A 24,268-nucleotide genomic window follows, 5' to 3' on the forward strand; every position below is an offset into this window, starting at 1 on the left:
CACCTGGAAGCTGGATATAGAAGGGTCTTTGCTGGCTGTGCCACTGGGGCTGGAAGTCCCCTGACATTGCCTGGCATTTTGTGCATGCCATGATAACACAGGGAGGTGGGGGGGCGCTTCCCCATCTTCATGAGTTCACTGGCTGCCTCCGTGGATGGGTAGAAGCACAGACGTGGTTGGCGGTCACTGGCAAATTTTTCAGGGATGCTGGGAGTGTTAGGATCGCCCTACTCACGTGTAGGACCCTGGCAGAGACACATGCCCAACTGGCATGTTCTCTCCCTCCTGGTCAATCGTTCAGGAGCTTCAAATGCTTTCTGCAGCCTGAACATCACAGCGACTGATACCAAAAGGCATTAGCCCGCTTAGGCATCCTGCAGAGTATTTGCGGTTTGCGTAACAGAACTCAGTAGCGCAGCATTTTGGCTATTCTACTTTATTTACATTACTTTGCAATGAGTATTCTAGCTGCTGTTGTAGCATACATAAAAAAAGTTGTATCTGTCTTTAGCACCCCCTGGCCGACAATACCCAAGAGAAAGGCCTCTGGTTTCTTGGGGAAAGTATATTTAAATACCTTTTTCAGTTCATTGTAAATCATTTCCCAGAATGCCTTAATCTTCGGGCACGTCCACCAGAGGTGAAAGAATGTACCTTCCTTTTCTTTACATTTCCAACATTTATTGTCAGGCAAATGGTAGATCTTTGCAAGCTTGACTGGGGTTATGTACCACCTATAAATCATTTTCATTATATTTTCTCTTAAGGCATTACATGCCGTAAATTTCAACCCGGTGGTCCACAACTTTTCCCAATCAGCAAACATAATGTTATGACCAATGTCCTGAGCCCATTTAATCATACTTGATTTTACCATTTCATCTTGTGTATTCCATTTCAGCAGCAGGTCATACATTTTTGACAAATTCTTAGTACTGGATTCTAACAGTTCAGTCTCTAATTTTGATTTTTCCACCTGGAAGCCTATTTTACTGTCCAATTTAAACACTTCATTTATTTGATGATAATGTAACCAATCTCTCACCTTCCCTTTTAATTTTTCAAAACTCTGCAATCTCAATTTGTCCCCTTCCTTTTCCAGAATTTCCCAATATCTTGGCCATTTCGACTCCATATTTAACTTTTTAACTGCCTTAGCTTCCATTGGTGACAGCCACCTTGGAGTCTTATTTTCCAGCAAGTCCTTGTATCTAACCCAGACATTTAATAGTGCTTTCCTGACAATATGATTTTTGAAACTTTTGTGCGCTTTAACCTTGTCATACCACAGATATGCATGCCACCCAAAAATATTGTTAAATCCTTCCAAATCCAAAATGTCTGTGTTTTCAAGAAGCAGCCATTCTTTTAGCCAGCAGAAAGCTGCCGCTTCATAGTACAATTTAAAGTCTGGCAGGGCAAACCCCCCTCTTTCCTTTGAATCCGTTAATATCTTAAATTTTATTCTGGGCTTCTTGCCCTGCCAGACAAATTTAGATATATCTTTCTGCCACTTCTTGAAACAGTCCATTTTATCCATTATTTGTAATGCTTGAAACAAAAACAACATTCTTGGCAATACATTCATTTTTATAACTGCAATTCGACCTAACAAGGAAAGCTTCAGGTTTGACCAAATCTCCAAATCTTTTTTCACTTCTGTCCAAGTTTTTTCATAATTGTCTTTAAATAGATTCACATTCTTAGCTGTCATATTCACACCCAGATATTTCACTTTTTTAACCACAGTCAACCCCGTCTCATTCTGAAACCTTTCTTTTTCAATCTGTGTTAAATTTTTCTCCAATACCTTAGTCTTTGACTTATTCAGTTTAAATCCTGCCAATTGGCCAAACTCCTGAATTATCTCCAAAACTCTTTTCGTACTAGCTTCTGGCTCCTGTAAAGTAAGAACTAGATCATCTGCAAATGCTCTCAGTTTATATTGTTTAACTCCGACCTGAACCCCTTTCACCAACTGGTCCTTCCTAATCATATTAAGCAAAACCTCCAGGACCGAGATAAAAGTAATGGGGAGATAGGGCACCCCTGACGTGTCCCTTTTTCAATCTTAAACTCTTCTGTTACCACATTATTTACAATTAATTTTGCTTTCTGTTCAGAATATATTGCACCTATACCATTTTCAAACCCTTGGCCTACCCCCATCCCCCGGAGGTTCTTCAACATGAAACTCCAAGAAATATTGTCAAAGGCTTTCTCGGCGTCCACAAATATCAAAACAGCCTTAGTGTTTATATTCACTTCCAACTTCTCCAAAATGTCAATTATATTCCTTACATTGTCCGACAAATGCCTCTTCGGGAGAAAGCCCGCTTGGTCCCCATGAATCTCCTCCATCAAAACTCTTTTCAGTCTCTTTGCTAAAACATCAGCAAAAATTTTGTAATCCACATTTAGTAAGGAGATGGGACGGTAGTTCTTAAGTTGGGTCTTTTCAGTCTCTGTCTTTGGTATAAGTGTAATGTAGGCCTCTCTCCACGTATCGGGTGCCCTTCTCCCCTCCATGATCTCGTTGCAGACTTCCTTCAAAGGTTGTATAAGCCCTTCTTTCAAAACTTTGTAATATTTGGAAGTCAGTCCATCCGGTCCAGGTGATTTGCCCAACGTCATGTTTTGAATGGCGTCTTCTATTTCCTGTGCTGATATCTCCTGATTCAAAATTGTCTTACTTTCCTGGGAAATCTTCTTCAGCCCATTTTTCTCGAGGAATTGTTGTATGTCTTTTTCTTTCTGCGGCCCTTGTGTATACAATTGTCTAAAGTAGCTCTGAAAACAATTCCTAATTTCCACTGGGTTGCATATGTTCTTTCCCTCCACTTCTAAATTTGTTACCGTGTTGAGTTTTTGTCTCTTCTTTATTTGCCAAGCCAGTAACTTGCCACATTTATCTGCAGATTCAAAGGTCTTTTGTCTCATTTGTTTAATTTTCCATTCTATTTCTTGATTCATCAGTTCCATATATTGTGTTTGGTACAGTTTAATTTCTCTTAAAATCACTTGCGATTTTGGCTTCAGTCTTAGTTTCCTTTCCCCTTCCTTTATCTTTTCCAAAATTTTCTCTTTCCTCTCATTTTGCTTTCTTTTCTTTAATGTATTTTGTTGTATCAAAAACCCTCTCATCACGGCTTTACTTGCATCCCATATTATTCTTTTTTCTACTTTAGACCTTAAATTAATTTCAAAATAATCTTTCAAAGTTTTTTGGGCCTTTTTACAGATCTCCTCGTCTCTGAATAAGGTGTCATTCATTCTCCATCTGAAGGAACCAGTTGTTGTTTGCTTCATCACCATCTTTACTGCGTTATGGTCGGAGAGAGTTTTTGGGCAGATTTCCACTTTCTTTATTAGCTCCTCTTTCTCATCAGACAGCAAAGAGGGGAAAAACAAAGTCCCACTTTCCAGAACACAGTAACACAAAACATCCTGTCTCCGTCACTTCCCACACTGTGGAATGATAAGACAACAATCTCATGACTGCAAACACGGAGCAAGAATCCTAACATGGAGTGCCTCTTCTGTTTTTATGTCACATTTTCATTTCTCGGTTGCTTATTTTTCCAGGCCAAGCATACAGCGAACACTACAATGCAGCAGGATACCCAGTTCTTGAATACATATTACTAGAGCAGCCACATCACTAGAGCATCCACAAAATTTGGTATGATTAACAAACCGTATCAATGCTTGATTATTATTTAATTTCACAGGCAACCTCTGCTAAGAAATAGTTTCAAAATGTAACACAAACAAAGGAAAAGGGATTCAGATATTATAATGGTGGTGTATCTGTGCATGCGCTAATCTGTTTACATATACATTCCAATTTACATATTCATCAATGTAGATACTGCAGAGTAGTATCACACCTAAATATTTTGCTCCACAGGGAAAATAAGTAGATTTGGAGGAAAGGGTTGTAACTGGGGAAATTGAATGGATGGGAAATGGTTTTAAATATGCCATGATCCTCATTGCAAATGAGCCTTTCCCTGCCGTGCTGCTTTGATCATATATATCTCATTTCACATCTTTTCTGGCCGTAAGTCCTATGTGGTGAACAGGGTAAGATATTTATCTAGGTGTTCAGCCACACATAGTGAAATGCAAGACATACAGAAAAATGCAAAAAATAAATAAATTATGCTGCAAAAAGTGCAACAGGAGTAATATCAGCAAACAGCCTGATTTACATATTCTCCTCCCACAATGACAATTAGACATTCTGGAGTTCTCATCATGCCTACATTTCAATTCCCTGATTTTAGCATGGAGACAATAGTCATCTTCTTAAGCTCCTTCTCAAGAGAATGCAGGAATGGAATAAAAGTATTTCGTGCCATTATGTTTAAAAGATACATTTCACCATTAAATCACACTTTCAAACAGTGTGGAGGAGAAAGGCTACTACTAAGTATGACCACTATTCAGCACTTAATTGTTTTTATAAATTGGCTGTTACGAATTGGATGGATACATCATAGGAGCACAGATTCCATTTTCTGGAAATTATGAAGGCGGCTCCATTTTAAAAGAATGGTATTACAGGCAATAAGATGAATGGCTAAAATAAACTGGCCTTCGTTAAGCTTAACTTCCAAATCTCATGTCATTTCCTGCATTCCACTTTCCCCATTTCAGTTTCCCGTAAGTTGCTAACACTGATCAGACTGAAAGCAGTAGGGGGAAAGAATCTTTTTAAAAGACAAGAGCAGTCCTGATGTCAACAGGGCCAAGACTCCTTCCATGGAGGTTTTTAAGCAGAGGTTGGATGGTCATCTGTCATGGATGCTTTGGTTGAGATTCCTGCATTGGAGTTGGACTTGATGACCCTCTTGGTCCCTTCCAACCCTTCAATTCTATGATTCTAAGAGATATGGCCAAACACTACCAAACCCCATGTATGCATTCTTTGACTATGGTTATTAAACTTAGCATGTGGCTGACCACATGGACCACAATGGCTGTGCAACTGCTTGTGGTTTATTTCATCCTTTATTTAATTCTTAATGGCACTTTTAGCAATCCTGGCTATACTCAGCATCCTTGCCAGAGACCAAGCCATCCTCTGCAACACAGTCCGTACCATCCCCTTCTCTGCCACCCCAGTTGTTGACATAGGTAACAAATATGCCGACCTAGGCGAGCATGAAGCCAAAAGATGGCTCTCCACTTGCTTGTTGTCATTTTATTCAGAAATGGGAGATTAGACACACTCATGTCAGGCTGCTACAGCACATTCAGCAGAAAGTTCAGCTGCATACACTTTATGGAAATGTGACATTAGAACTGAATAAACTGGAAGACATTTCAGCCACAATTAACATTTGATACTGTTTGGAAAGAAAACACAATTAATTTCTAATTTTGCCACTTCAGTGAGCAAACACTGGCTTAAGCCAGCTGGGAAATCAGAACACAAACTAGCAAAAGTTGCAGAAGGTGGCTACTCGGAGAGTCTTCGCTGCAGTTCTGATTTGGACTACCTCTTCAAATCTCACAGATGTGGCATTAAAGAACTGAGGCATCTCGCTCTAGTGTGCAAGCCTGAGATAAAGATGTGTGATCACACTGAGGCCAAGCACTGCCCTAAAAAATTATCCAGGTAGGTATGTTTCTCCACATCCAGACAGCCTCCTGCACCTCCCAGTATCTGATGACTGTCCTTGCAGCCCTCAATTGCCCTTTGGTCTTCCTCTTGCTTCTTCTGTGAGGAAGTTCCTGGGAGGAGACAGGGTGCCGAAGGAGGTTGCAGGCTGCCAGATGAAGGAACACTGTGCCACAGATGGAGCATGGCCAGAGTGGGTAGCTGCCAATTTCTCTGCTTGGCCTGAGAAGACAAAACTGGGTGGACCTTGCCTCCTCCCCTCACCAGCTCTTCTCCCTCCCCTCTGTCCCCTTCTCTCTTCTTTTGTGGCAAGAATCAAAAAGGAACAATGAGACGAGGAATAGAGCGTGAGACTTTTAATCTCAGGGTTTCACCCACGCTGGGTGAAAGATTTCTGCATTGCAGTGGGCTGAACTAGCAGTCCCTCCCAACTCTACAATTCTATGAGTCTCACGGCATCTTAAAGGCTAATAAATATATTGTTATATTATTATGGCATATATTTCCACAGAGTATATATTTCCACGGAGTACATCTGATGAACTGGACTCTCTAGTCTACAAGAGCTGATGTCATAATACAATTCTTACTCTCTAAGATGCAACAAGGTTCTGCTGCTCCCCAACCACCACAAACTAACATGGCTATCTCTGTGGAAGTTAATATCAAAAGAGACAACTGCCTCACTCAAAACACATAAGCCCAAAGAAGAACTCGGATAAATAGGAAATAATACAATAATAGCAAGTTATTTACAGGACTCTGTTCAAAAGCAATAAAGACTGCAGCACACCAATACTCAGGTGCTTCAAGAGTCTTCCCAAAATAAGAGACACAAAATTATTAGATCATAAATCAGTCCACCAACCAACTGAATGTATTTTTAACATGGGCCTTCTTCAGCCACTTCCAAGTCCCAGCATAGAGTCCCAAACTCCAGGCACATTCGGCCTGCACCCAAAGAAGCTTTGATGCAGATCTTCCACAGTGAACTTCTCTGGAGATTTCTGAAAAAGGTCCCTCCATGTGCCTTTCCTGCTTACTGAGCGCTCCCCAGCCTAGCTCCCTATCTTCACACCAAAGCTCCTTGGCACCACTGCAAGTGGTTTCTCTTTTTAACCTCACTCCATTTCACTAGTTGCCACTTTGAGTGGAGACAGGATGCCAAGGAAGAGCAGCTATTGTTGTTAAAAATTGTATACCGCCCTATACCCATAGGTCTCAGGGCGGTTTACCCAAAGCAAACCTCCCATCAGCCTGCAAAATGATTATTTCTTAGTTAGATTTATAGCCCTTACTCCTAAGGATGAGATGTAGTGACTTGCCCAAGTCTGGAGGTGATGCGACGGTCACCTCCAGACTGGATTATTGTAACTTGCTCTACGTGAGGCTGCCCTTGAGACTGACCCAGAAACTCCGGCGGGTGCAGAATGCCGCAGGATCACATTCACCCTGTGCTACACCAGCTGCACTGGCTCCCAGTGGAGTACAGGATCAGGTTTAAGGTGCTGGTTTTGACCTTTAAAGCCCTATACGGCCCTATACGGCCTAGGATCCGTGTACCTATGGGACTGCCTCTCCTGGTATGTCCCACGGAGGACCTTACAATCTTCAAACAAAAACATCTTGAAGATCCCAGGCCACAGAGAGGTTAGGCTGGCCTCAACCAGAGCCAGGGCTTTTTCGGCTGTGACTCCAATCTGGAACGCTCTGTCACAAGAGACTAGGGCCCTGCAGGACTTGACATCTTCCCGCAGGGCCTGCAAGACAGAGCTGTTCCACCAGGCCTTTGGCCAAGGCACAGTCTGACCCCCTCCTTTGGTAATCCTCACAGAACTCTAGCCCAATGGCTGCCATTAATTTGATTTTGAATAGATTTTAAAAGTGCTGTGTTACTTTTATTGTTGTTAGCCGCTCTGAGCCCAGCTTCGGCTGGGGAGGGCGGGATATAAATAAAATGGTATTATTATTATTATTATTATTATTATTATTATTATTCAATTGAGCTTCACAGCTGAGCAGACCCTTGGTAGATGGGCATCCCACTCTGACGCATGTGAATTAAAGAGTCAACAAATTTTACCAAATGAGCTCCTTGGGAGACAAACAGAGGAAGGCCCTGGAAGCCTGGAGAATTCACAGGTAGAATTTATCCTCCTCATTTAGTTACGTTTGTGAAACCAATATAGCTTTATTAGCAACATCTTCCTGAGGACAGAGCACTACTTTTCTCAGTGAAACACAAAATAGGCTAAGAAACCCCCTCCCACCCCACCCACATTTTAAAACTGCTCAGAATCATTACCCTAATGTGAAAGAGAATGCACACGACATATGGAGGCTGTTGCTCCTTGGGAACAGCAGTGTATAAATGGCGGCTATAATATTACACGCAGTAATTACAGAAATATCACCATTTCAAGGAAATAGGATGTGCCCTGTAAACGTCATCATCATTATCACTGCAGCTCCTTAGCGTTGGATCGTTAAGAGAACAAGAGCTTTGATATTGAACTGAAATAAGAATATTAATTTTTAACAAAACAAAGCGCAGCAGCGAATGAGAAAGATGCGAAGAGGCAGCCGACACCATCTGCTGCCCTTTGGAAATCTGCACTGATAGCAGCTGTAGTCCAGCCAGTGTGGTGTAGTGGTTAACAGTGGTGGACTCGTAATCTGGTGAACCGGGTTCGCTTCCCTGCTCCTCCACATGCAGCTGCTGGGTGACCTTGGGCCAGTCACACTTCTCTGAAGTCTCTCAGCCTCACTCACCTCACAGAGTGTTTGTTGTGGGGGAGGAAGGGAAAGGAGAATGTTAGCCACTTTGAGACTCCTTAAAGGGAGTGAAAGGCGGGATATCAAATCCAAACTCTTCTTCTTCTTCTTCTTCATTCCTGTTGTTCATGGCCATGTCATAGTCACAGAATGGTAGAGATGGAAGTGTTGGCTGTTTGCAGTATGGTAACGCTGCAGAGAGCTTGCTGGGGAGACCATGCATTAAAAAGAAAGGACTCAAAAATAACTTAAACAAGGTTTTAATAAGAAAAACAAAAACTCCTTTTACACTAAATACATTAACAACCAAACCAGACCCAACCACCAACCCATCCCCCAGGGTAATGGGAGAGCTAGGTGCTGCTCCTTATATACTACACCCAAATGCTGACACACCTTAATCAAATACAACTCAGCAGCACCTGCTATGCTTCACAGCTGTAAAGCTGGGTCTCGTTATCTTACTCTGGCCCCTTAAAGACATACACATCGGGTGCAACAATGATGAACCTTTACATTTAAATAAACCATTCAACATTTCCCCTGCGGTTCATCATTGTGGAACAAAAACATAAAGCATACTTTGTACATGTTTTTCATGTGTAACCTTTGGAAGTGCTTTGGTAAAAATGTCCGCAATTTGATTGTCACCTGGAACATATTCAAATACAATCATTTCGTCAGCAATTAGTTTCTTTACAAACTGTAAACGTAACCTTAAGACTCTAGTGTGCTGCGTATTGGTCTCTGAACACAGGATAGCAAGTCCGCTCTGGGAATCAAGGTAAACTTTTACTGGTAGTGTTACTTGCATCTGTAGGTCTGCAAATACTTGCAGATACCATTCTACATCACGAGTGGCCTGAACGCATGCACATAATTCACTCTCTGTTGTGGAGAGACAAATAATGGTTTGTGTCTGGGACTTCCATTCAAATGGACAACCGTTATAACAAAACACCATACCAGACACACCCCTGCAATTATTTTGTTCCACTGCATGAGATGCATCGCAGAAAATTTCAAAACCTTTGTCAATACATGTTGTAAACTGCAACCTATAATGTTTGGTGTGTTTAAGGTAATTTCTGAACATCATTGTAGCTTTTTGGCTCAAAAACTGCCTTATTGGCATACACAGTATTAAAATGTTCATCTGCAAAATGTTGTGGCTTCTGTCTCTTTCTATCTGAACGTCTCAGTCCGGAAGGAGAGTCAGACTCCTCAGACTTAATGGGACTAAGTGAACCACTAGTTTCAGGTTGTAAATCATTGTCAGATTGAAGAGATGCCTGTAGGCTAAGCTCACGGTCAGAAAATTCAAGAGAATCTAACCTCCCCTCGGGTCCCTTTAACTTTAAATCATCAAACAAATCAGATTCAACAGACTTTTTGTCTTTTTCCATTAATTCAGAAGCACCATTTCCTGCTGCTGCTGCTTCTTCCTCTTCTTCCTCAGTATTATCTATACCATCAGTATCTTGGAAGACAGCAACTCCATTCCAATTTACAGTTTGTATCATACTTCTGGTAATATGAAATTTGCCAGTTGCTGGTATGTAAATTCTGTACGCCCCCTGCTGGTAGCCCATTAATTTTCCCTGGACACTACGTTCACCCAATTTCTGCTTAGCGGGATAATGCATAATTACATCTGAACCCCAAATGCGTAGGTATTTCAGATTAGGGCGTTTTTTAAACAGCTTCTCATAGGGGGTGACATCTAAACCAGAATGATAACTGCGATTTTTAACATAACAAAACGCATTAAGTGCTTCAGCCCAAAAGTCTTTGGGCAGATTAGCATCGTGCAGATACGTTTTAACCCCTGCCTGTAGGTCACGCTGCACAACTTCAACAAGCCCATTTTGCCAGGGACTTCGGGGGCAAGATAACTCATGAGTAGTCCCCTGCGCTTCCAGGAATTTCTCAAAATCCTCAGAAACAAATTCCCCGCCCCGGTCAGAAAATAGGTTCTTAATTGGTTTGTTAAAGTGCGTTTTTACCCAGTTGCAAAAAATTTTGTACTTCTCAAATGCTTGGGACTTCTCAGCTATTGCATAAGTCCAACAATATCTACTATACTGATCTATCAGAGTAAGCCAGTACTTAGAACCTCCTAATGATGGTGGGAGTGGCCCAACTAAATCACAATGTACACGCTCAAATGGCTCAGTTACTTTCCTATCTGAGCATCTACCCTTGCGTGCAACCTTAATCTTATTCTTGCAACAGGATAGACATTGCATAAAGAATTTACATGGTTTTAAGTTGAGGCCATTAACAATATTCTTTGTCTTAATTACATCAGCAAAATTCAGGTGTCCCAGAATTCTGTGCACCTCATGGACACACCCGGAATGTGGCCTTACATTCCTCAACCCCTGGCTTGACTGTGCTGCTCTGCAATTTATTGGCGATTGGGAGTAGGTGCGAAAATACAGTCTATATAAACCATCAGATTCCCGGGCATACAATAGACGTTTGTTCCCATCGAAAAACTCACACATTGACTTTAAGAAACGCACAGTTATGCCTTGACGAGCAAAACACCTTACTGACAATAAATTGTCCACTGACGGGCAGTAAATGCAGTTCGCTATTGTAATGTTTAAAGAGTCAAGTTTAACGGTACCCCTGCCAAGCGACTGCAAGACTTGTGAATTGGCTAAATGTACATTACCAATTTCCTCTTCGAAAGAAATAAACAAGCTTCGATCGTTGCAAATATGCTGAGATGCTCCTGAGTCCACAACAAAAGACTTCCACTTGGCACGTTTAAGTCTTTTACGATCTGTTGTCCTAGCATGGAAAACTTGCGGCTCGTTTCTGTCTCTACTATACGATGTCGGCTGCTGGGCTGACAACCGTGACTGATGAACAGAAACAGGCTTGGGAGTACTTTGCTTTCTTTTGGATCTGCAGTCCTTTGCAAAATGCCCTTGTTTATTGCAGAACCAACAACGCTTTGCAGCTTTAAATGCAGTTGTATCACCACAGGTTTGCATATGGCGTTCCTCATTACTTCTGGAAATAGGAGTGCTTATGGCACAAGCCTCCCTTCTATCCAACTCGCCCATTAATCTTGCCGTCACCCCTTCCACAGTTAATTGTGCTGGTGGAACGGCAGATATCTGGCTAGCTATACCATCAAAGTCCTCATTAAGGGAACAAAGAATGATAAAAACATACTGAATATCAGGTATCTCCATGTCCCTTCGAATTAATTCGCAGCGTATTGCCTCCAGACGTCTCAAGTGTGCTGCCAAATCACCACCAGGCTGCAACTTCGTCTGGTACAACTGCTTGAAAAACGTCAATGCAGATGCTGACTCTTTTCTAACATGCACTGCTGCAAGACTGTCCCACATTTCTTTGGCAGTTTTCTTATTTCTTATATAGACTACTTGCTGGTCACTGACTGCCAAATTAATTATCGCCCTGGCTTTTGCATCTCCTTTCGACCAAGCATTAGTCACAGGGTCAGGAGGGTCATCAGTTACATAGGTCCATACTTCTCTAGAGGTCAAAAGCGCCTCCACCCGAAAAGACCATAAACTATAGTTCTCATCTGTTAGCTGTGGGAAGACCAGAGCCTTCTCAGCTTCAGGAACCCGGTCAACCATTCTGGAACTCTTCCAGACCCACAGAACTACGCTAACAGGAGAAGGAGTTTTCAAACCTTTCTCAGAGTCCAAAAATATGCAGTCATCCACTCAGCAGCTGGGCCCATAACCAAAGATGTTGGCTGTTTGCAGTATGGTAACGCTGCAGAGAGCTTGCTGGGGAGACCATGCATTAAAAAGAAAGGACTCAAAAATAACTTAAACAAGGTTTTAATAAGAAAAACAAAAACTCCTTTTACACTAAATACATTAACAACCAAACCAGACCCAACCACCAACCCATCCCCCAGGGTAATGGGAGAGCTAGGTGCTGCTCCTTATATACTACACCCAAATGCTGACACACCTTAATCAAATACAACTCAGCAGCACCTGCTATGCTTCACAGCTGTAAAGCTGGGTCTCGTTATCTTACTCTGGCCCTTGCTCTGGCCCCTTAAAGACATACACATCGGGTGCAACAATGATGAACCTTTACATTTAAATAAACCATTCAACAGGAAGGGACCTCAAGGATCATCTAGTCCAACCCCATGCCATGCAGAGTTCTCAACTAGATCATACATGACGGGTGGTCATCCAACCTCTGCTTAAAAACCTCCAAGGAGAGTCCACCACCTCATGTGAGAGTCTGTTCCACTTTCGAATAGTTCTTACTGTCAGATAGTTCTTCCTGATGTTTAATCGGAATCTCCTTCATTGTAACTTGAATCCATGGGTTCAGAAGCTAGCCTCCAGAGCAGGTGAAAACATGCTTGCTCCATCCTCCATGTGACAGTCTTTTGGATATCTGAAGATGGCTATATCTCTTCTCAGCCCGCTCTTTACCAGGTTAAACATGGGACGCAGGTGGTGCTGTGGTCTAAACCACTGATCCTCTTTGGGCTTGCCGATCAGAAGGTCGGCAGTTCGAATTCCCGCGATGGGGTGGGCTCCCGTTGCTCTGTCTCAGCTTCTACCAACCTAGCAGTTCAAAAGCACACCAGCGCAAGTAGATAAATAGGTACCGCTCCGACGGGAAGGTAAACGGCGTTTCCGTGCGCTGCTCTGGTTCACCAGAAGCAGCTTAGTCATGCTGGCCACATGACCCGGAAGCTGCAGCGGGAAGGTAGACATTTCCGTGCACTCTGGTTTCCGTCACGGTTGTGCCAGAAGTGCTTTAGTCCTGCTGGCCACATGACCCAGAAAGTTGTCTGTGGACAAACGCCGGCTCCCTCAGCCTGAAAGCGAGATGAGTGCCACAACCCCACAGTCGCCTTTGACTGGACTTAACCGTCCAGGGGTCCTTTACCTTATTACCTTACCAGGCTAAATATGCACAATTACCTCAACCATTATTCATAACGCTTGGGTTCCAGATCCTTGATCCTTTGCACACGTTCCAACTTGTGACACACACACACCTTCTAGCTCTGGGGGCAAACCAATGCACTCGGTCTCCCCACCCCCCACAAAAACAACCAACACACTTCCCCATTATTTTCTTTGCCTCAATAACAAATGTGTATATTTCTCAGAAGTATATTTCTCACCACAGACACTCATCAGTTTTTTGAAAGTCCAGATTTAGCCATCTGAAGGGCAGATATGCAAATGCACTTAATGCCTACCATTTATTCAGTGTGCAACATCAGCAGTTCAGCATTGGGATCGTTTCTCGCATCAGTCTGACTTCTGAGGAACCTGCCAAGATGCAGAAAATTCCAGACGATGTCCTAGGGGGCACACTAAGTCAATGTCGTGCTTGCCAGGGCTTTTGTGATCACTGATGCCACCATGTGAACTGGACCCAAAGATGCGCCCATCACTCTTTCGTGACTTCACATTACAGGGCAGAAATTTGTAGTCTTTCATGGAAGCTCAGCTCTGATCTTACTGATCGTCTCATCAAGGAACACCTCGTGAGCTTCTAGAAAACCCCAGAGTTCCTCAAGAACCTAGTTTTAAACTTCTTTCGCCCAACAAAATTCCTTATTTTCTATAATGAAATAATGGGCAACAGTTAGGTGCCAACACCTACCCTTCCTTCAGATCATGTTGTTGTTGTTGTTTAGTCATTTAGTCGTGTCTGACTCTTCGTGACCCCCTGGACCAGAGCATGCCAGGCACTCTTGTCTTCCACTGCCTCCCACAGTTTAGTCAAACTCATGCTGGTAGCTTTGAGAACACTATCCAACCATCTCGTCCTCTGTCGTCCCCTTCTCCTTGTGCCCTCCATCTTTCCCAACATCAGGGTCTTTTCCAGGGAGTCTTCTCTTCTCATGAGGTGGCCAAAGTATTGGAGCCTCAGCTTCAGGATCTGTCCTTCCAGTGAGCACTCAGGGCTGATTTCCTTCAGAATGGAGAGGTTTGATCTTCTTGCAGTCCATGGGACTCTCAAGAGTCTCCTCCAGCACCAGAATTCAGGAAGCATCCATCCTTTGGCGATCAGCCTTCTTTATGGTCCAGCTCTCACTTCCATACATCACTACTGGGAAACCATAGCTTTACGGACCTTTCTTGGCAAGGTGATGCTGTCTAGGTTTGTCATTGCTTTTCTCCCAAGAAGCAGGCGTCTTTTAATTTTGTGGCTGCTGCCACCATCTGCAGTGATCATGGAGCCCAAGAAAGTAAAATCTCTCATTGCCTCCATTTCTTTCCCTTCTATTTGCCAGGAGGTGATGGGACCAGTGGCCATGATCTTCGTTTTTTTGATGTTGAGTTTCAGACCATATTTTGCGCTCTCCTCTTTCACCCTCAATAAAATGTTCTTTAATTCCTCCTCACTTTCTGCCATCAAGGTTGTGTCATCTGCATATCTGAGGTTGTTGATATTTCTTCCGGCAATCTTAATTCCAGCTAGGGATTCATCCAGCCCAGCCTTTCGCATGATGAATTCTGCATATAAGTTAAATAAGCAGGGAAATAATATACAGCCTTGTCGTACTCCTTCAGATCATACAGAGTCGTACTTCAGATCATACAGAGTGCTTTGATAGCTTTGACCTGTCCATCCTTCAGCCCAGGTGAATAAGGCTATCCAGAGAAAGTGGCAGACTGGTACAGTAAAACAAGCAGAAGAATGTAGAATAATCAAGGGTGCACAGCATACTGATAGTCTCCACTGAATCTGTAAACTAGTCATTTAAATCCTTACACCCTTTCCTTACAAGAGAGGCTATAAGGAGTACAGACAAAAGCTCAACAGGAATCCATTCTCTTGACAAAGGCTCGAACAATAAAAGGAAATGTTCTGAACCACACTCATTACTGTCTGAAGACTTTAATCTTGTGATCTCCTTCAGCGTCAGGACAGGGATGTCTTTTTCTCTAAGTTATATGATAGTTGAATTTTCCTAATGGGGGTGGGGACATCCCACGTACAGGAGAGGTGAAACTAGAGGGGAGAGAGAAAAAACTGTGCACTGCTCATTTTCTTTATTCTGCTCAGAAAGTGGTAATTAACACAGGGAGTGTCATGTACGTCCTTAAGGAAATTTTTTTACATGCGCCTGCTATTGTGCACTCGTGTATGTAAGCATGGTTTTTACTTGACAAGATATAAAGCACTGGGCAAGCTTTCTATGTAAGCAACTGCCTGGAGCCAATTTCATATACAGTTGTACCTTGGATCCCAAACACCTTGGTACTCAGACGTTTTGGCTCCCGAGCGCAGCAAACCCGGAAGTGAGTGTTCAGGTTTGTGAACGTTCTTTGGAACCTGAACGTCCAACGGGGCTACCGCAGCTTCTGATTGGCTGCAGGAGCTCCCTGCAGCCAATCAGAAGCCTCACTTTGGTTTCCGAGCATTTTGGAAGACTTCCCGAAAGGATTCCGTTCGACTTCCAAGGTACGACTGTATTCAGGTTTGATGCCCAAGTTACACCTATTCCAGGAAGTATAGGACAGCAACTCTCTCTCTCTCTCTCTAGACAGGTCTGTCCAGAATAACACACATGTCATTCATGATTTGAATGTGGACTAGGGGGCCACCCTGAAGTGTATAACCAAGACCAGGATGGATGACCTGGACGGCTCCAAATACTTTTGGTAGTTTGGCCACCCTCCTAAACGCAAGGAATGACAGTCCAGAAGAGCATTTTCTCTGCGACAGCACCTAAATTGTGAAACTACCTCCTCACAGACGTACATCTGGCACTTTAAAAACAAAAACAAAAAACATATAGTTCATAATACATACTTTTCAATAACAAATTTCTCTGACCTCCTCATACCTGCCCTTCTTGTATTCCATTTCAGATTATTTGTTCAGCAAATCCTTAACTTAAAGCATTACAGCTTATAATATCACCTTGTTTTCTATCCAAACCCTTTTTTTCATCCATGTTCCTTTATATCATTACAGCTAGAAACCACTCAATTTCAATCCAACATCATTCAGCATTCCTTAATTTTACAATATTTCTGTAAATAGTCCTTAAATTTTTTCCCAATCTTCTTCTGCCGACTCTTCTCCCTGGTCACGGATTCTGCTCGTCATTTCTGCCAATCCCATACAGTCAATCAGTTTCATCTGCCATTCTTCCAGAGTGGGTAGATCTTGCGTCTTCCAATACTTTGCGATGAGTATTCTTGCTGCTGTTGTAGCATGCATGAAAAAAGTTCTGTCCTTCTTTGGCACCACTTGGCCGGCCATGCCCAAGAGAAAGGCCTCTGGTTTCTTCAAGAAGGTATATTTAAATACCTTTTTCAATTCATTATATATCATTTCCCAGAAAGCCTTAATCCTGGGGCACGTCCACCAAAGGTGAAAGAATGTACCTTCATTTTCCTTACATTTCCAACATTTATTGTCGGGCACATTTGGCACTTTAATTGTACAGCTTCCACCTTAAGTTGAAGATGCACTTAACAATAGATTACACTGTTCAACAGAACAGAACAGTGTAATCTATTGTTAGGTATCAAAAGGTCGGCAGTTCAAATCCCCACGGCGGGGTGAGCTCCCGTTGCTCGGTCCCTGCTCCTGCCAACCTAGCAGTTCAAAAGCACGTCAAAGTGCAAGTAGATAAATAGGTACCGCTCCGGCGGGAAGGTAAACGCCGTTTCCGTGCACTGCTCTGGTTCGCCAGAAGCGGCTTAGTCATGCTGGCCACATGACCCTGAAGTGGTACGCCAGCTCCCTTGGCCAATAAAGCGAGATGAGCGTCGCAACCCCAGAGCTGGTCATGACTGGACCTAATGGTCAGGGGTCCCTTTACCATTACATTACATTACATTACATTACATTACATTACATTACATTACATTATTGTAACCTGACCTGGGACTTTTTGCTGAAGGGCTGCATAATTTTTTTATATAAATAAATAGTTTTCCTGCTCAAGGTGGGATCCCAAGGTAGGATTCCAAAGCGGTGTACAAATAGTAAAACTGCACAATAAATGATGACAAAAATATAAAACAACACAATATAAAACTTATACTGAGTTGGACAAGGTTGGATAGTGGAAAATTCATCTTCAACAGGTGCTCTGAGCTCAATGGAATCAGGGGCCATGGTTCCATTCTGCCTTGGCACTATCACCCTCTGAGCCTTCCCTACTTCTTCCGGAAAGGTATGCTATGTACCCAATGCACTCTTCTCCAAATGAAGCCGAACCTGCAGAAGAGGCCTTGAATTTCTTCCCATCAATAAGGGAAGGTAGAACAGAGAAAAGCATTGTTCAAGACAGCGTTTGTGTCGCCTCCACAAATCCTTAAAAATTCTTAGAAACATTAACCAAGGACACTGGGCTACTTGAGTGGCAATCTCATTTCTCCTTCTCTTCATGCACTCCACAGTAATATCTAAAGTAGCTTTTAGACTAGGATTATAAAAGGAAAAGGCAACCACAAAGAACACGATCAGGTGGGTCGCCCCCCGAAAGCTAATTGTGTGACCAGCATAATTTGTCACACAATGCCGTAGGTATCATGGCAACAAAGCTAATGGCAGGATGCATATATTTAAATTGCTATTAATTTTCAAAGATCACTCACGCATATTAAAAGATAAACTGACAGCTGTTGAGAAAAACCATCAGAGGGTGACAAGATTTAAAACAGGCCAACCAAATGACTTTCGGGGTAACACAATGATAAATAATGTTTAAAGCACCATGTTTCCCCATATAATTACTTTTTTAAAAAGCTACCCTAAATTCCGGGAAATTACATGGTTGCATACCCCAAGTATGAATCAGAAATATAATGTAAAAACATTCTGATTTCAAGAAGTGCGGGCGGAGGTAATTGCAGTGAAGCAGCTGATAAACCACCAAGTACTTTCTGCCTCCATCAGATTTCAGTTCCACTTGAGATGTGCAGATTTCAAATAGCTTATGAATACATTGATAAACAAAGAATTGTTCTGAACATCTGTAAGCAAACTATGAAGAGATGTTTCATACTGAATGAACATCATGAGTTTCACATAATGCTTGCCAAAAAATGTGTATTTGTGTATTGAGTAAAATGCACTGGAAATAGCCCAAACACTTATCCATTGCAAATGCCTTTTTAAATTTGCATCTGTAGGACAATTTACTGTGATGTAAAAATAATTCCCTATCAGAGTACTTATTGGCTTCAGAAATCTGAGCAGGCCGATTGCTCCTTCAGTTCAATGCAACGTGGCATCCATCTTGCCACCAGAAAAGGTGCTGTGCACCAACTATTCTTAAAATCATATATATATAATAACTCTTTGCTCCTAGTTTCTGCTAATAGCGCATGGCAATCAAAATGGGGTCAATTAATCTTAGAAGGTTTTCAAGTGTGTTGTAGATAAAAAATCTGGGCACGGATTATTTTGCTTTCAGGCAGAGTTTGTGTAAGATGATCACTTTTGTAGTTTCTGATACCAAAACATCGTATTTTTAGAGATATTCTGCGCTAGCCCAAGCCACTCTGTTACTCCTGATCATGGGTAGGCAAACTAAGGACCGGGGGCCGGATCCGGCCCAATTGCCTTCTAAATCCAGTCTGCCGACAGTCTGTGAAGAAGCATGTTTTTACATGTGCAATAATAATAATAATAATAATAATAATAATAATAATAATAATAATAATTTATTATTTATACCCCGCCCATCTGGCTGGGCTTCCCCAGCAGAATGTGTCCTTTCATTTAAAATGCATCTCTGGGTTATTTGTGGGCCCTGCCTGGTGTTTTTACATGAGTAGAACGTGCCCTTTTATTTAAAATGTATCTCTGGGTTATTTGTGGGGCATAGGAATTCGTTCATTTCCCCCCCCCAATATATATATATATATATATATTCCGGCCCCCCACAAGGTCTGAGGGACAGTGGACCGGCCCCCTGCTGAAAAAGTTTGCTGACCCCTGCTCCTGATGGCGGAATTACATCACAGCTGTTATGGCACAGAGGCTAGGCCACAAACTTTGCATCCTTTATGTCCGAGAAAAATACAAGTGCACCCGGTCTCTAATGCCTTATTTTACAAGCTCCTAGCGCACAACCCTCGGATTGCATAAGAAGTCAAGTAATGCTGAGTCTGCCCATTGGTCTATCTGGACTGGCAGGGACTCTCCATGGTTTTAGACATGAGCTTCTTTTCCAGCTCTACCTGGAGATGTCTATGATTCAACCCGGGAACTCCTGCATGCAAAGCAGATACTCTATGGCTTTTCCCCATTTTGCAGTCGTAACAACACTCCAGTCATTCCAATGACTTCTTGGATTTCCAGGGCAGCTGGGTTGGCCCCTTGCACCCACAGGAAACCAAGGACGACATAGCACCTTGAGATACTGGTCTTCTACTAGCAGATCAAGACCCACAAATGATCGTGCTGTGACTTAAGGTCAATGACAAACCTAGACAGCATCTTAAAAAGCAGAGACATCACCTTGCCAACAAAGGTCCGTGTAGTTAAAACCATGGTTTTCCCAGTAGTGATGTATGGAAGTGAGAGTTGGACCATAAAGAAGGCTGATCGCCAAAGAATGGATGCTTTTGAATTCTGGTGCTGGAGGAGACTCTTGAGAGTCCCATGGACTGCAAGAAGATCAAACCTCTCCATTCTGAAGGAAATCAGCCCTGAGTGCTCACTGGAAGGACAGATCCTGAAGCTGAGGCTCCAAGACTTTGGCCACCTCAGGAGAAGAGAAGACTCCCTGGAAAAGACCCTGATGTTGGGAAAGATGGAGGGCACAAGGAGAAGGGGACGACAGAGGACAAGATGGTTGGATAGTGTTCTCGAAGCTACCAGCATGAGTTTGACCAAACTGTGGGAGGCAGTGGAAGACAGGAGTGCCTGGCGTGCTCTGGTCCATGGGGTCACGAAGAGTAGGACACGACTAAACGACTAAATAACAACAACAAGTGACTTATTGCAAAAGGAAGTTTCCTAACCTTGCAGATTGTATGCAATCCCCAATGCAAAACATTACCAGGGAATGGGAGTATTTGCTGGGCACATTGCCACAGTTCCCACAATCCCATGTAAGCAGGTAAAGGTAAAGGGACCCTTGACCATTAGGCCCAGTCATGGCCAACTCTGGGGTTGCGGTGCTCATCTCGCTTTACTGGCTGAGGGAGCCGGCGTACAGCTTCTGGGTCATGTGGCCAGCATGACTAAGCCGCCCACTTCTGGTGAACCAGAGCAGCACACGGAAACGCCATTTACCTTCCCACCGGAGCGGTACCTATTTATCTACTTGCACTTTGACGTGCTTTCAAACTGCTAGGTTGGCAGGAGCAGGGACCAAGCAACGGGAATTCACCCCATGGTGGGGATTCGAACCGCCGGCCTTCCGATTAGCAAGTCCTAGGCTCTGTGGTTTAGACCACAGCGCCACCCACATCCCATTATTTAAGGAGAGCACTAATAATAATAATAATCATCATCATCAATTTTATTTATATCCCGCCCTCCCCAGCCGAAGCTGGGCTCAGGGCGGCTAACAACAATCAAAATAATCCAACATTCTAAAAACATTCATTATAAAATTAATTAAAATCAAATTAAAATCAAATTGATGGCAACCATTAAGCAAAATTCTGTGCAGATTGCCAGAGGAGGGGGTCAGGCTGCGCCCTGACCAAAGGCCTGGTGGAACAGCTCTGTCTTGCAGGCCCTACGGAAAGATGTCAGGTCCCGCAGGGCCCTAGTCTCTTGTGACAGAGCGTTCCACCAGATTGGAGCCGCGGCCGAGAAAGCCCTGGCTCTAGTTGAGGCCAGCCTAACCTCTCTGTGGCCTGGGATCTTCAGGATGTTTTTATTTTCAGACCGTAAATTTCTCTGTGGGACATACCAGGAGAGGCGGTCCCGTAGGTACGAGGGTCCTAGGCCGTATAGGGCTTTAAAGGTTAAAACCAGCACCTTAAACCTGATCCTGTACTCCACCAGGAGCCAGTGCAGCTGGTATAGTACTGGATGAATATGATCTCGCAGCGAAGACCCCATAAGGAGTCTCGCCGCGGCATTCTGCACCCGCTGGAGTTTCTGGGTCAGTCTCAAGGGCAGCCCCACGTAGAGCGAGTTACAATAATCCAGTCTGGAGGTGACCGTCACGTGGATCACAGTGGCTAGGTCAGGGCGAGAGAGATAAGGAGCCAACTGCTTAGCTTGGCGGAGATGAAAAAATGCCGCCTTTGTTATAGCTGTAATCTGCGCCTCCATAGAGAGGGAGGTATCGAAGATTACACCCAAACTCTTAACGGACGATGCTGGCACTAATTGCACCCCCGCAAGAGATGGGAGTTGCCCCCTCAATCCCATATCGCTCCGTCCCAGCCAGAGGACCTCTGTCTTCGAAGGATTTAACTTCAACCGGCTCCCACGTAACCATCCAGCCACAGCTTCCAGACATCTGGTCAGTGTGTCTGGGGCCGAGTCAGGATGGCCGTCCATCAACAGATAGAGTTGGGTGTCATCGGCATACTGATGGCAACCCAGCCCAAAACTCCGGACAAGCTGGGCGAGGGGGCGCATAAAGATGTTAAAAAGCATCGGGGAGAGAATCGCACCCTGAGGCACTCCACACACCAAGGAGTGGCGCGATGACAATTCCCCCCCAAGCGCCACCCTCTGTCCCCGACCAGAGAGAAACGAGCGCAGCCATTGAAGGACTGTGCCCTGGATCCCCACGTCGGCAAGGCGGTGGTCCAGGAGTTCGTGATCGACCATGTCGAAGGCTGCTGACAGGTCTAGAAGAATCAGCAGCCCCGACCCGCCTCGATCCAGCTGCCTGCGGAGATCATCTGTTAGGGTGACCAGAGCCGTCTCGGTCCCATGACCAGCGCGGAAGCCGGACTGGAATGGATCGAGAGCCGATGTTTCATCCAGAAACCTACCAAGCTTTTCAGCAACCGCTCTCTCAATCACCTTACCCAGGAATGGAAGATTCGAAACCGAGCGGTAATTGGATAGATCTAAGGGATCTAATGATGTTTTCTTTAAGAGCGGACGCACCACTGCCTCCTTCAGTTCCCCTGGGAATATCCCGGGGAAAACAAATAAATCTGCGCTTCACTGTCAAAATGGGTTATGGAATTCTCCCTTTTCTTGGCACCAAATCTGGGTTCCTTTGATGGAGCACTCGTTTTATTTATGCTTTTCAGTGCGGAGCGCACACAGAGCCCAGCCACAGGTCAGCATTTGAACACTTGGTTTCCATACTGAAGGTCACAGATTCAATCCCTGGCCTGCACCTCCAGCTGAATGGAACTCTTGATATCTGAGCTGCCAAAGGCTTTTCTGCCTAAGTCCTTGGCAGACCAGAGTAGGAAACCCTGGTCTATGGAGAAAGATCAGTGTTCTGGGTTGGCGTGAGGCAAGTCTGCATGCTTATATGCATAGCTGTCAAATGTCCCTTATTTGAAGGGACAGTCCCTTATTCCAGCGCCATGTCCCGCTGCTGTCCCTTATTGATAGATGTCCCTTAAATGTCCCTTAAATGATGTCCCTTAAATTTCAAAGGAAGCAGCTCCTCTCCCTCCCTCCCTCCCTCCCTGCCGGCCAGGGAGGAGGGAGGCTCCAACTGTGTTGCTTGGCTGTGTTGCTCACCCAATAAGAAGTCTAAGAACGACTGGGGGGTGGAGCTTGCATGCCTTGTGTGTGGCTAGTTAATGCAAGCTGAGGGGGTTTTTGAGTGCTGGATGCCATTTTGTTGCACATGCTGCTGCAAACTTTGCAGTGCAAAGCCAGGCCGGGGAGCCATCTTAAATTGAGGCTGCATAGGCCTTGTGGTGCATGTGATTCAGATTCTATTCAGTTGAACCTCTGGTTACAAAGTTGGTTGGACAGTGTTCTCGAAGCTACCAGCATGAGTTTGACCAGACTGCAGGAGGACAGGAAGACTGGAGTGCCTGGAACAGGTGAGGCTGCAGGTCCCTTATTTTCAAGGCTGCTGGTCCCTTATTTTCAAATCTGTAAGTTGACAGCTATGCTTATATGCCACTAATCTTACTTCTATAGAATAGTCTTAACAACCTGTTTGTTTGGGGGAGGGGACTTACATCACAGTGCTTCAGAAAAAGGCTTATAATCCATGAAAGAGTCAGGCCTACCTGAACAGACCTCTTCATAGGTGGGATTTGGGGTGTGTCCTCCAGCATAGCCCACTTGAGTTGAGTAGACTCCTTTCTGTCGCCAAAATTTCCTCTCAGCACCCCAGAAGCAGCCCATCCCTGTATGGAACAAAACAGAAAGCATTCTTGTTACAAAAGACTTACAAGGTTTTTGCTTAAAAGAGCATATTCAATGTGCCATACAACACAGCTAAGAATAAAAAACATAAACTATTTAAGAAAAACAAAACAAAACCAAGAACAATAAATTCAAGAAAAGGGAACCCTGTCTTCCAAACTACTATCAAAAACTCTGTAAAAAATAATAATTAAAAGGGGAAGGGAAAGAAAAAGATATACCGTATTTTTTGCTCTATAAGACTCACTTTTTCCCTCCTAAATAGTAAGGGGAAATGTGTGTGCGTCTTATGGAGCGAATGCAGGCTGCGCAGCTATCCCAGAAGCCAGAACAGCAAGAGGGGTTGCTGCTTTCACTGCGCAGTGATCCCTCTTGCTGTTCTGGCTTCTGAGATTCAGAATATTTTTTTTCTTGTTTTCCTCCTCCAAAAACTAGGTGCGTCTTGTGGTCTGGTAAGTCTTATAGAGCAAGAAATACGGTAATTACTATACATTTAAGAACATTAAAAAAAAAAAGCTCTGTCAAAACTGGTGCCACTATGACAGAGCTCAGATACTCACTGGTATGCCTGGGCAGGTTCCC

General features: G+C 43.7%; 1 protein-coding gene across 7 annotated transcripts in view; it reads right to left on the bottom strand.

Annotated features, from left to right (window-relative positions):
- The window catches only part of MSRA (methionine sulfoxide reductase A), a 219,238-nt gene that overhangs the window by 105,812 nt on the left and 89,158 nt on the right, over positions 1–24,268 (bottom strand). For 6 of the 7 annotated variants that reach the window (XM_053383776.1, XM_053383775.1, XM_053383773.1 and 3 more), the window contains one exon: positions 23,548–23,667. The exons of the other annotated variant lie outside the window; for it this stretch is intronic. In XM_053383776.1, the coding sequence (XP_053239751.1) occupies positions 23,548–23,667 (120 nt within the window). The remainder of the gene's footprint in view (positions 1–23,547; positions 23,668–24,268) is intronic. 7 annotated transcript variants of the gene reach the window in all.

This window comes from Podarcis raffonei, chromosome 3, assembly GCF_027172205.1.
Source record: "Podarcis raffonei isolate rPodRaf1 chromosome 3, rPodRaf1.pri, whole genome shotgun sequence".
Taxonomy (NCBI): Eukaryota; Metazoa; Chordata; class Lepidosauria; order Squamata; family Lacertidae; genus Podarcis; species Podarcis raffonei.